The following is a 13998-nucleotide window of genomic DNA, read 5'->3' as shown; positions in this document are numbered from 1 at the left end:
CGATTAGGATAAAGTATATTCACGCACTAATTAAATCAGAACAACTGTGCACAGACATGCAACAGATTCAACCTCAAAGTCTGCAGAAGGACCAACCCCGTCAACACCTTGATTTCCGACTTGTGAGAATACATTTCTGTTTTAAGCCAGTTTGTGGTACTTTGTTACCACAGCCCTAGGACTGAGGTACACATACATATATTACACACCCAGATGTGCACACACACGTGTGAGCACGCACACCCAATTAAGGAATCTGTCTATACAAGAGGTTTACTCTTTGATGGCTTTCATGAAATCACAAGCTCTCTATGGAGTAACCCACTTTTGCACTGTTAATTCACTAATTGCAAAACAGTATTTACATCCTTCCCTCATTTGAACTGCATCTTTAAAATCATCTAAATCTGTGAGTTGGCTCTCTTCACTGTAACAATAAAATATCAACCAAAATGCATCACACAATTAAGACAGCAGATGTTACCCTCTGGGATGGAGCTAAAATGCATCTGATGTATCTGCTGAAAAGTAGGCCTGGATCTGGAGACGGCTCTGCACCAGAAATGTTTCCACCACGAGAGAGCTCTCCCCTGAAGACAGGAAGGCCCTCACCACCTCACCCCTCCCAGCAATCTACATATCCCAGCCACGGGTCAGGATTAGAATATAAAGGATACGCACACACTAATTAAATCAGAACCGCACAGACACAGAACAGATTCAACCTCTAAGCTGCAGAAGGAACCAACCCCGTCAACACCTTGATTTCAGACTTCTGAGAACTATGAGAATACATTTCTGTTTTAAGCCACACTGTGTGTGGTAGTTCGTTACTACAGTGCTAGGACTGAAGTACACATACATATATTACACACCTAGGTGTACACACACACACACACACACATACACATAATATTAAGGAATCTGTCAATCCAAGAGGTTTACTTTGACTGATTTCATGGAATCACAAGTTCCCTACGGTGTTACCCACTTTTGTGTTGTTAATTCACTAATTGAAAAACAGAATATTTATATCCTTCCCTCATTTGAACTGCATCTTTAAAATTATCTAAGTCTTGGCTGGACGTGGTGGCTCATGCCTGTAATCCCAGCACTTTGGGAGGCCCAGGCAGGTGGATCACTTAAGGTCAGGAGTTCAAGACCAGTCTGGCCAACATGGTGAAACCCCGCCTCTACCAAAAATACAAAAATTATCCGGGCGCGGTGGGGGTTGCCTGTAATCCCAGCAACTCAGGAGGCTGAGGCAGGAGGATCACTTGAATCCTGGAGGCAGAGGTTGGAGTGAGCTGAGATCACGCCACTGCACTCCAGTCTGGGTGACAGAGTAAGACTCCATCTCAAAATAAATAAATAAATAAAATAAAATAATCTAAATCTTGTGAGTTGGCTCTCTTCACTACAAGAATAAAATATCAACCAAAAATGCATCATACAACGAAAAGACAGCAGATATTACCCTCTGGGATGGAGCTAAAATGCATCTGATGTATCTGAGGAAAAGCAGGCTTGGATCTGGAGACGGCTCTGCACCAGAAATGTTTCTACCACGAGAGAGCTCTCCCCTGAAGACAGCAAGGCCCTCACCCTCACCCCTCCCAGCAATCTACATATCCCAGCCACGGGTCAGGATTATGACATAAAGGATACTCACGCACTAATTAAATCAGAAGAACAGGGTACAGACATTAAGAAGCGCAGGGAGAATCCAAGGAACTATCTGGACAGGCAGATACACAGCAAAATGCCTTTCATTCAAAGTAGCTGCCCAGTTGATCACTCTAGCAGTTGTAAGAGGAAAGGGGGTCTGATGAGAAGGCAGCAACACCAAGAAATGGGAAAGTCACAGAGCTCACTCAAAATCCAATCCCTCAACCGGGCGCCAACCACTCCCAACACTGTGGGAGTGCCCTCACCTTTGTGTGGGTAAGTAACCACAGGTGAGGCTGGGCCATCATCAGCTTTGTCAGCCTCCAGCACTCCCCGAGGACAACACATCCCTTTGATAGTCTCCACACACCCAGGTGACAACACAGTAAATTATATCCCAAACACACAACACTCTATACCTAAAGCTTCTCAATTAAGCAAAGCATGGGTAATTGATCAACACTAACTCAACTGGACAAAAATTGAAATCACTTTCCAGGTACAGGCTCCCTGAGCATGAGAAGGAATTTCAGGATGGCAAGACCGTGGTATGAAAGAAACACGGCTTCTCATTTGTTTTCTTTCCCAAACAACAAGTATGGCTCCCTTCATTAGAAGTGACATTACAACAAGTTATGGCTCCCTCCTGCCACTGTCATGAGGCACACAGTCACATGAACAGGAAGTAGAAGTCCATTCCCTGGTCTCGTTAAGAGGGGCAAAGACAGTGGCCACCTGCTTGGTTCTACACGGGAAAGGTGGCTCAGCCATGAGAAGCATGAATTCAGCAGGACTAAGAGGCTTCCAGGCACAAGGAGCCACGTATTCATAATTCTTTCAGCACCCAGGGGCCCTAGACACACACCCACTGGGGTGCACCTGGGTGTCTGCTGCTGTCAGCTCCTCACACTCCCACAGAACAATCCCTGGGACCTCGAGTCAAAAGGTGAGAGGCCACATGCCCAGGGAGGGCTGCTGCAGGGCATGAGAAAAGGTCAGGGATCATGATCTTTCCCCTGACCCAGGAAGCCTTGGGCATGGGGCCCCATGGAGGGGATGAGCTACTTCCACTTTGCAGATGAAGAAAGGAATGTACTCACCCACGCTCCTACTCTTAAAAATAATGTATTTTTAAAAACCATACACAATACTATGAAATTTCAGTGCAGTAAAATGCATTACTTGAAAAATCAAAGAAGCAGGGCTGTTAGTGATCAGTTTAGGTCACCCCACAATCCTTCCTTTTGATGTATAAACGTTCAAGAGAAATGCTTTGGTGTGAGTCAACATGTAAGGGTCAATTATGCACTGCAAAAGACATCCCAGCTGGGCCCAAATACAATGGAACACACTGTGAATGCCCAAAGGGAAAACAGCGAAAAGCCACAAAAATGACCAAATAGCCATATAGCAGAAAGGCCACCATGAGTGAGTCGTGGTCCTTGTTCTTACTCCAGAGACCCAGGGCCTCCAGCGCTGCCCCACCAGACACCTGAACCCCAGGGCCAGAGACTGCCAGAGCAACAGCAACAAAACCAGGCCCGACTCATGTAACTTCCTGTGGTCCCAGGTTGAAATCCACAGAGTTGCAGGGCCCTGAAAGTAGATTTACTTAGAAAAGGTGGTCATTTCATTTGCAGGTGAGTTAACCTCTGTATAACCTCTACAATAGCTAGCCCTTGAAAATAAGTGGAAAACCCAAACGAAAATCTCTAAAAGATTCTCTAAAAGGTGTCACCAGCTGGCCGTGGCTAAAATTCATATTCCGACACAAAGGAGCAAATAAAAGCCATCAAAACCCAGGGACAGAGCCCTGGCAAAATGTGGCCTTTGCTCGTTTCTCCAAATCATGCCATTTTCTGGCATCTGTATGCATTTCTCAGTGAACAGGCAAGCTTTCTCCTACTGACCCCTACATACAAGCCTTCATTATCACCTCTAATCTTCCTAAATCATCATTTCAGTATGGAAGGTCTCTTCCTGATGCATGAGGTGTTCATGACATGACTACACAATTCTGCAAAACGGTGGCAGAGCCTCAAGCCACTTTTATACTTCTCCGAACGGTTCCACAGTATTCAGGACAAGAGTTAAATGCTAGGACAGGTGTTACAGGGAACAGGTGAAGCTGCTTGGGACTACTGCTAAAAAGACAACTAAGGGACAAAACAGGGTGGAATGTTCAACTGAAGAAAAAGATAAAATGAAACAAAATAGGATGGTACACAGAACAAGGAGGGAAGGGAACGCTACAGTACAAAGTGGTGCCTTTCCTCTCTCTCCAAAACAAGACAAGCGCTGCCATGAAGAAAATGAATAGTTACCTGCATCCATATCTGCAAAGAATGGAACAGCCAGTAAGAAAAAGAAGGAACCAGAAATTCAGTGTCTCAGAGTTGGATTTAACAAAGTTACACGGAGAGAAAATTTCATTTAGAAAACTGCTTGTCAACTACACCCCTTCGTTAGGGGACACGGGAGCTAAATGCTTCCTACCATTATCATAATTTTATTTAAGGCAAAAAATAAAATATGGACATGTTAACTGAAGAAGCAAATGCCTAATGGCAAAAAAAAAAAATCTTACTCTCATGCAAAATGATTATTAAATGTTTATAATATAAGGGGGGAAACATACTCAAACATATGGTGGTGGTAATCTGAACGTCTTATCCAGAAAGGCTCTTATCTATGACTAAGTAACATTACATACAAATTATGTATAAATTCAATATCCAGATCACAGAAATGTCCAGTCAATATTTAAAGGAGTAACAATGGATAAAAAGGACACTGGATTAAAAAGGACATTTGAAAGGACAGAACAATTAGATAAGAAATAAATTCAATGGTATTTCATGGTTCTACTGTACTATTCCAAATATCAAAGTGAATATAATGGGTTTGCTAAAAATACTACAGAAGAAACCACATACTTAAGGGTTTTTACCGCTTGGTATGTTTTATTGCTTTCTTGACCTGTGATACATCAAAGTCATGATTTATAATACGCTAAGGAAAAATTTTAAAAAACTACATTCTTAAGTTTGCAACTGCCTGCCAAACAGCATACCTTCCGGAGACTCCTCCTGGACGTATGTGCCCGTCAGGTACCGGTGCACCAGGGCAGACTTGCCGCTGGCCAAGTTACCCACAATTCCCTGAAACAGAAACGGACAACCGTTAAGCATCATCAAATCACTCTATTTGGCATTTTGCAAATACTAAGAGGCTAAAATAGACAGGAGCCCTAAACACAAACATAACCAAGCACTGGCTGGATGGCCAAAAACAAGCTCATTCAATACTTCCATTGGAGTAAAAGGGAGTCCAACACTCTTAATTAACATCTCACGTTCTCATCAGCCTCAACAGCTGCAACGGCATCAGCAATGCTGGTATAAACACTGGTTTGGCATTCTTCCAGAAAACAAGCGCATTGTTTACATCAGGGCTGTGTTCCTTGAGTTAGCCCGCCAGCATCTACTGTGCACCCTCCAGAGACTGGGAAAAGCAGCAGGTGAGGTGGCACCCGAGGGCAGAGGTGAGTGACGTGGAGAGAGTGGCGAGGACCCACGCATGGTAGCATCTCTAGGGGATGAGTCTAGGGTAGACTTGGGGGCAGGACAACAGGAGCAGAAAAGGGCAGTGTGGGGAGACCTGGGGGTGGAGGAGCAAGGCAGGGGCCGGCCACACAGGCGAGGAGGGCACACACCTGCCTCCCAGACACAGGACCCACCAAGGCATCTCCGAGAAAAAGGGGACAGTGCCAGGGCTGCTGGGAGAGACGGCAAAGGTGCTCATTTGTGCTGGATTAGAAGGCGACCCTCAGGAGTGAGGGTGACATGAGGGCCTCTGTCCTAGCAGTAACCTGGCGGCAAGGCTGACTTTCCAGGGGCTTCTTCACAGGAAGCCTCCCTGTTGACACAGGAGACACACCTGGCCTCCCAGCCTCCAAGTGGCCGATCCTACAGGGAGCCTCCCTTTCCCTGTGCTTGGGAGCTGGATACCCGCCATGCCGCCTTCTCTGGGAAGCTGCTCATCAAAAATCTCCTGCATTTTAACCTTTTCCTCCCCCATTAGAACATCGCTAGTGATCAAATTTAAGCATGATCTAATCGATTCCTTAAAAAGCCCAAAACATCACAAGGGACCCATCCCCGGGCACAGGTGCTCATTAAGGCCACCTGCCATTCCCTGAGCTGGGACTCGCCCCGCTTGCTCTCGGTTCCACTTGTTGACCTCCCTCCTGCCTCCACTCAAATTATCTGAAGCTCTGGCCCTGTTGCTACCAGGAAACTGCCCACTAGGTCACCCGCAACTTCCATTTCAAAGCCACTAGCCTGTCTCGCTCTGACCTGGCCCCATCACCAGCAGCTGCTGCTAAGACACTCTCTTCCAACTCTCACACTGGCTTCCGCCTCTACCTCCCTCCCAGACCTGTGGGTTCTTCCTCCATCTGCAGGGACATACTGGGACTCGCCAGGGCTCCATCCTCACATCTCCAGCTGATCCTCCACTCTAATGTCCCAACATGCTCCTGTCCACATCCAACCTTCTCTCAATGAGCTGCGATTCCATTTAACAGGAGACACCCTGCAGACTCTGGAATCATAACTCACTGATAGAAGGTTGGATGTGGAGGGGGGAAAAAAAGCTGCCTATTCCCAAATCGCATCCCCTGGCCGCCGTCCACCCCAGCTCCAGGCGCCCCTACTTAGCTCCCACCAGGACTTTATATACATCCGTACGCCACCTATGCGGTATTCACGCCTCGACGGGTCCACACCTCGCCTCTCTCTCCCAGTCTCCTCATCAGCTTCTGAGGCCACATCACACCCAGCCTCTCAAACCAGAAAGCTGGAGGCCATCCCCGACTCCCAGTGGCTGGAAGTCAGGGAGTCCGCTCCCTCCTGGGCACCTTGCTGCCACCTCAGTGTGGACTCTCCAGTGTGCACAGATCAAGGAAGCAGCCTCTAGGGCCTCTCTCTGCCTGCAAGCACCTGCTTTTCAACCCGAGAACACCAGAGAGGTTCCTAGAAACAAAGTGACCATGAGAAAGTGGCACTCCTTCATTTCATAAGCCGTGGGAGACTCCTGCTGCCTGGAGGCCAAACTCCAAACATTTTAGGAACAAACTGTCTCCTTCCAAATCCTCGCACACAACTTTGCTGGCAGCCAACAGGCCCAGCAGGTCCATGAACTTGCCACAAGAACACTTCACTGCTCCTGTCACCTGAGCACCCCTCCCCTTTCACCTGAGGAGGGCTTCACTTTCTCTTGGGAAGGCTTCCCTGCTTTCCCCTCACCCCCAGACAGCCTTGACAGTGGCTGGTGAGGCCCTGGGCTCCACCTCCCACTACACTTAGGACCCCGAGGGCCAAGATCTCTGTCTCTGGATACGTGCCAAGACACCAGCTCCGAATCTGTACACTTGTCATAGTCCCTGGCTCCAACAAAGTCCTGGTAAACACAAGATGGGTCGATGGATAGATGGATGACAAGGAAGAAGGATGGGAGGGAGGAGAGATGGAAATAAAGGGGAGAGGAGGAGAGACAGGAGGGAGGAAGGAACGTTGGTTAAGTAGATGATGAAGCCAATAGCTATTAAGAACAAACACAGGGCTGGGCACGGTGGCTCACGCCTGTAATCCCAGCACTTTGGGGGGCCGAAGCGGGCAGATCATGAAGTCAGGAGATCGAGACCATCCTGGCTAACACGGGGAAATCCCATCTCTACTAAAACTACAAAAAAATAACCAGGCGTGGTGGCACACGCCTGTAGTCCCAGCTACTCAGGAGGCTGAGGCAGGAGAATCGCCTGAACCCAGGAGGCGGAGGTTGCAGTGAGCCGAGATACACCACTGCACTCCAGCCTGGGTGACAGAGCGAGACTCTGTCTCAAAACAAAACAAAAACAACAACAAAAAAGAAAACAAACAAACATATAAGAGAACAAATTTGGCATGACAGTGTGGAAAAAAGGTTCTCAGTGGTCTGCTGTCTGAGTGATGGCTCATGGATCCAAATGTTCTCTGTCACCCAGTCCTGGCCGCTCCCAGTCTCTACTCATCAGCCAGAGTGGCCTTTCTAAAACCTATGCTCGGTCCTGTCCTCTTACACCCCAGTTACAACCCTCCCGCCTCTCATCTGCCCGCTCCCTGCTTGGCCTTCTAGTCAATCAGCTACCAAGCCCCATCCTAACAGGCCTTGCTGTCTCCAGGCAACTAAAGCTTTCCATATCAATCATTCCCCGAAACCTACTCTTACTATCAGTTCAGATGTCACCTCCTCTGAGAAGCCTTCAACTATATGGTAGGAATGTTTGTGCTTCCCCCTCCTACCCCCACACTCCCAGCCAAACTCATATGTTGAAACCTAACCCCTGGCTGGGCATGGTGGCTCACGCCTGTAATCCCAGCACTTTGGGAGGCCGAGGCAGGTGGATCACCTGAGGTCAGGGGTTCAAGACCAGACTGGCCAACATGGTGAAACCCTGTCTCAACTAAAAAAATATAAAAATTAGCCAGCCGTGGTGGTGCATGCCTGTAATCCCAGCTACTCAGGAGGCTGAGGCAGGAGAATCACTTGAACCCGGGAGGCAGAGGTTGCAGTGAGCTGAGATTGCACTCCAGCCTGGGCGACAGAGCGAGACTCTGTCTCAAAAAATAAAAACAAAATAATAAATAAAATTTTAAAAAAAGAAACCTAATCCCCAAGGTGATTGTATTACGAGGTGTGGCAGTTGTGGGAGCAGATTAGCGCCCTTATAAAAGAGGCCTGAGAAAGACCTCTCGCGTCTTCCTCCACGTGAGGACACAGCAAGAAGATGCCACCTACGAACCAGCAAGCAGGTCCTCAGGCATCAAATCTGCAGGTGCCTTGATCTTGGACTTCCTGGCCTCCAGAACTGTGAGCTATACATTTCTGTTGTTTATCAGCTGCTCAGTGTATTATATTTTGTTACAGGAGCCAGAAGAGACGAAGACACCTTCCTGATGCCACAGCCTCAACTGGGTGCCTTTCCTCAAAGCTCCCTTAGGTCTCTGCCCCAAGGACATCTCACAAGGGAACACATTATTTTGGAAACATCAGTGTGTTGATCTGGCTTCCTCCAATACTGACAATTCCTCAAGGACAGGCACCGTGTCTCATCTGCCTTGTTCTCTGAATCCCTGTGTAATGCCGAGCCCAAGGCAGACGCTCAAGAGCACGGGCCGAGTAAAAGAACGGATGAGTACATGCATGACTGCATTGCTGGTGAGTGAATGAGATGCTTATTACTAGGGCTCAGAGCCAGGCTCAAGCCAGGCTGTGTGGACAGATTCTAAATAAAGCTGCTTCCCCTCCTAATCCGACGTACATCTTTTTTTTACCCTGGGCCTCTATAATCGGAGAATTTCTACCTACTAATTATTCTTTTGCTCAAGGGCACCCGCTTCATGTCAGCTTCATGCTGGGAAAATCCAAAACAGTATGCCACAGAATTAAATTTTTAATTAAGATCAGTTTCTCTTTCTCGAGGAAGAAAATGCTCCAAAACCAAACATCCTTTGGTCTGTGCCTTCTCTGCATAGCAACGTTCCTGCCTTCCTCCGCCTAACAAGATGGGCAAAGATTAAGCTCTCCCCTAAGTTCTCCCTTAGGGCAATCAATCTTGGAGTGGAGTGGGAAGGGGTTTGGTTTGGCTGGAACAGCCATCTCACAGACCACCTCAGTCACACACGATGGCATCATTTTAATTTGAAACGCTGGTGGAAATTAACAGTTGATGGTGAAAGGAAAATAAAATAAGGGGTCAAAATGCCGTTTCAAGTGTGTCACGCCACCCGTGAAGCTGTCGGAGCGACTGCTGGAAGTAAACCAAGATGGAGGAAATCAATCCAGAGCGAGCCAAAGAGCTACGTGAGGAGGAATGAGGTGTCTTGAAAATCACAGAACTACGTACTTAAGGCAGGAAGAGGTTGCCACCGTCAACCTCTGTGCAGGGGTCATCGTCTGTGCAGGGATATGAAGTGCGTTGGAACCCATACTCGGCCCTTCACATCACAAGGCCAAAGGGAATGCAATGTCTTTCTAAACTGATTTCTCCAGAGCCCCACACTAACCCTGAGGTTTGCTGAAAAGGAAATCAAGGCTTTTAGTAAAAATTCCAGTTGGAGTTCAATGAAAACACACAAATAGGATGTGAGGAGCTGGGGACTGAGGTCCCCTACACAGGCAAGATGTCCAGAGCCTATGTGCCTTCCCCTCTGACAGAAGCATCAAGCTTTTGCTGTTGGGCACACATCTGCAGCCAGCAGCGGTTGGCTCCTGTGCGGCACCAAAAGCAACTGGTCATGGACGATCTGACCACAGCACAACTTCAGAAAACATCAGGCCGGGCGCAGTGGCTCAGGCCTGTCATCCCAGCACTTTGGGAGGCCAAGGCAGGCGGATGACGAGGTCAGGAGTTTGAGCATAGCCTGGCCAACATGGTAAAATCTTGTCTACTAAAAATAAAAAATTAGCCAGATGTGGTGGGTGCCTGTCATCCCAGCTACTCGGGAAGCTGAGGCACGAGAATCACTTGAACCCAGGAGGCAGGTTGCAGTGAGCCGAGATGGCGCCACTGCACTCCAGCCTGGGTGACAGAGTGAGACCCCGTAACAAAAAAAAAAGAAAGAAAGAAAATAAAACATAAGGCATGGTACTACCACTCTTGAGAAGAAAGCGAACATTGAATTTTTTTCTCTGACAGATTTCAAAAGATTTATTGCAAAATGTTACATAAAGGGCATATTGGAGGCTTGCCATGACATCACGTCACTGCTGCATTTGTGAAGCAGGGGCTGGGTTCCTGAGACGCTGACCTAAAGTGCCACCTGTCCTGGGGGGGGCTGCGCTAGGAGGGAAACAATTGCAGCCCTATAGGCACTTGGAGGCTGCCTAGGGAACAAAGCAGCGCTTTCTTCAGACCCTGAGCACTCCTCAGCACACAAGGGATCTGCTGGGGGTGCCGATGAGGACGAGTGCCCGCTGATGCCACAACAGGAAGGCACTTGGGCTAGAGCAGAGCTGGTGGGCCCGCCAGGATCTCGTCCATCCACACTCAGGCCAGGGACAGGACCGTTCTGAGAACTGTAGAACCAACAGCATCGAAGCCCACGGTGTCAGCAAATTGAAGCAAGCCTTAAGACAGTCCGTTTCAGAATGAGGAGCCCATGCTGCCTCAAACGCAACTGTCTCCTACAGCTCTGGGCAGATATTCCAGAAAATCATATGCTTTCAAAATACCGGCAGAGCACAAGTTTTTGGTGGTAAGCATCCTCGATTATGGGCTGGTATGATCATGTGGGCCCTCTCTGAACCTGTAACACCTTGAACTGCCAAGTCAGGTGGTTCGATACTTGACGATCAGTTAGTCTGTAATGCTGGCAGTAGGGTGGCCGCTGGCCCTGTGTGGCTATTTCAATTTAAATGAACTAGAATCAAACTTAAAATGCAGCTCCTTGATGGCACTGACTGGCCACGTTTCAATCACTCAACAGCCACGTGGCGCCAGCCATGACGGCACTGGGCAGTGCAGACACAGGAGGTTTTTACCGTCGAGAAAGTTCTGTCAGGCAGTGCGGTGGTGGAAGCACCAGCTCCAGGCTCACACCTCAGCTCCCCCACTTACTCACTGTGGCTCCTTGGGCAGGTTCTTCATGTCTCTGAGCCTCAGTTTCCTCATCTGTGAAATGGGGATAACCGTACCTACCCCTCCCCATGGGGCACTTGTCAGGATTAATTTTGTAAAGCACTCAGAACACGACCCGCACAGAGCCAGCGCTGTATCCACACCATCACCGCCAGTAAACCACTGTGACTACTGTTCCGTGCCCATCACAGCACCCGAGTGGCAGCGGCTGTCTTAACAGGAAGTAACTGAAACTGCGGGATTGTTCTGAAAATCTCCTGGTAACAACATTGCCAAGCCTGTGCCATTCATTCAACGCACATTTCCTGGACGGCTTCAATAGGCTTAAGACACCCTGCCAGTGCCGCGGTGACAAAGCACACAAAAGACAGAAAGAGGCGGCTCTTTCCAGGCCAGTCTTGCGGAACCCCAGGCTTCTGAGACAGCACTAGGACTGAGAGACGCTTTGTCTCCCACGGGCAAGTGCTGCAGAGACAGCCCAGAGACCTTCAGGGAGGAATGGGGTGGGGGGCAGACACCGGGAAGGAGACGGGCCCAGCTGATGACACCCCGCGGTTGCGGTGGGGATGGGTGTGTCAGACACCAATGAGAGAGAGGGCACAGTGACCACAGGGCCTTCCCATCTCAGGGCACCTCCCACTCATTGTACTTCATTTCCTAAGTTTAAAAACAAATACTTTTCCTGGTGACAAAAGTCTCTTCAAAGACCTAGAAGTTCTTTGTTGCTCTATCTCCTCATCTCAGACATGAAGGACCGGAAGGATCCTGTCTCCTGGCCCTTGTCCTGTCCTCCAAGCATGCAATGAGGTTGGGGTCAGTGGGGAGGAGTCCATGGGCCGCAGGGGATCTGGTGCTATCAATAGAAATGCAGAGGACAGACACACTAGGCAGGCCCATGCCGGAGTCTGCAGAACAGCAAGAGCTCGTCTGCTTTCCTTTCATGGTCAAATTAGAAAATACATACACACACATACACAAATTAGACATATATACATACATACATAGATACATACATAAATACAAACATACACACGGAAATTAGACATATATACACATATATACATACATACACAGATACATAACCATACACACAAATGCCACATATTTCACGACAAAGAACCTGGTTGTTTCAAAGTTAGACTTGCCCCTTCCTTCCATCCTATGGTAGAGGGGAGCGGCTGGAAAGGGTGGCTGCAATGGACCACTTTTTACACATGCCAGTTTGAAGCTCTACATAATTTCACCGAAAGGGTAAAGTTTGTAAAAGACAAAAATTTTAATTTCATGCCAATACTTGGTCACAGGGTAAATAGTCACATTTCGAAAATGACGGATACCAAAGCTTGGTGACTCATGACAGAAGCCTTCCGTGACATCCTGCAAAGGACAAATCAATCCATGGGGGTGTGTGTGTGTGGAGCCTTCCGTGACATCCTGCAAAGGACAAATCAACCCATGGGGGTGTGTGTGTGTGGACACACACACAACACACACACACCCACGAGATGTGAGAGAGAGGATGATGATGGCCTCTGCCCTGCACATGAGACACCGCCCTGGCTGAGTGGCAGTCATGGCTGTCGTAGCTGTCCCAGGGGCACTCAGGAACTTGGACTCTAGTCCCAAGCTATCAACTATACCTGGCCCTTCCCAGGAACACACCCAGAGTCACACTTCCACTCTGGGCCCCAGGCGATGACCAGTTGCCTGGGAATGCAGGCTTGGGTGTGCACAGAGCCCCTCCCTTCCCACAGGTGCCAGGGCCAGAGGGAACCACTCACCACTTTGAGCTCCGGGACAGATCGACTCAGCGTCCATTCCTGGCTGTTCACGAAGGCATCTGAAAAAGAGGAGGACACAAAGTCAGACACCATAACTCACGTAAAGGCCAAGTCAAAATGCCTCCAATGGGCCATTTTCACATCCGAAGGTCACTGAAGATGGTGCAGACAAGCCTCCCTGTGTCACTCTCACCCCAGAAAGATCAGTTTGTCCCAGTTCACGACACTCAGCTAGATGCCAGTGGGGAGTTCCAGGTCCAAGTCTGTGGTCGGTAACACATGCTCTGTCCAATGACTTCGAAAGTTACTGAAAATCGAACTTTCCATTTTTCCCCTGCTAAAGGCACAGCCCTTCAGTGGAGCGTGTATCTTCAGACCCTCCTGACTGTGCCTGTTGGCAAGTGTGGAGATATTTAAGGACACACCTAGCTTTCCGAGGAGTGATTCTGTTATAGCCCGTCGGTCCACATTTGGTCTTTTGCTTGTCTACTGCAATAGTCATTTTTCTGAAATCCCACACACACAGCAAAAAGTATGATTGTATTTGAAGATTTGAAAGCTCACAATGTAAGTTAACACTTTAGTGTTTGTAGGTAACAGGTTACAGCTCAGAAGAAAGATCTGCTGCTAGAGTTTTGACCCTCACAAAGATATTAAACACTGAAGACCCAGCCAGGATGGTTTAGACTATGTCAGAAAGATGGAGGACTCCTAAGCTCCATGGGGTGGTCTACAGAGCCCAGCCCTCTGCAGGTGCACTCTCCCCCGCCTCCCCTGACTGCCTGTTTACAGTGCACCCACCCGATACAGATGACCCAAACGACCATGGCTTTACCTGCAACCCAGTTTTCCACACCCACCACATGC

General features: G+C 48.5%; 1 protein-coding gene across 18 annotated transcripts in view; it reads right to left on the bottom strand.

Annotated features, from left to right (window-relative positions):
• Positions 1 to 13998, bottom strand: part of AGAP1 (ArfGAP with GTPase domain, ankyrin repeat and PH domain 1) — a 641254-nt gene that overhangs the window by 409974 nt on the left and 217282 nt on the right. For 10 of the 18 annotated variants that reach the window (XM_054679587.1, XM_063790917.1, XM_016950772.4 and 7 more), the window contains exons 2-4: positions 13132 to 13190; positions 4742 to 4829; positions 3993 to 4004 (exon numbers count right to left, since the gene is read on the bottom strand). In XM_054679587.1, the coding sequence (XP_054535562.1) occupies positions 3993 to 4004; positions 4742 to 4829; positions 13132 to 13190 (159 nt within the window). The remainder of the gene's footprint in view (positions 1 to 3992; positions 4005 to 4741; positions 4830 to 13131; positions 13191 to 13998) is intronic. The other 8 variants (XM_054679588.2, XM_054679589.2, XM_054679590.2 and 5 more) reach the window with 1 other exon arrangement.

Source organism: Pan troglodytes, chromosome 13, assembly GCF_028858775.2.
Source record: "Pan troglodytes isolate AG18354 chromosome 13, NHGRI_mPanTro3-v2.0_pri, whole genome shotgun sequence".
NCBI classification, from domain to species: Eukaryota; Metazoa; Chordata; class Mammalia; order Primates; family Hominidae; genus Pan; species Pan troglodytes.
This window is presented reverse-complemented; position numbering and strand designations above follow the sequence as displayed.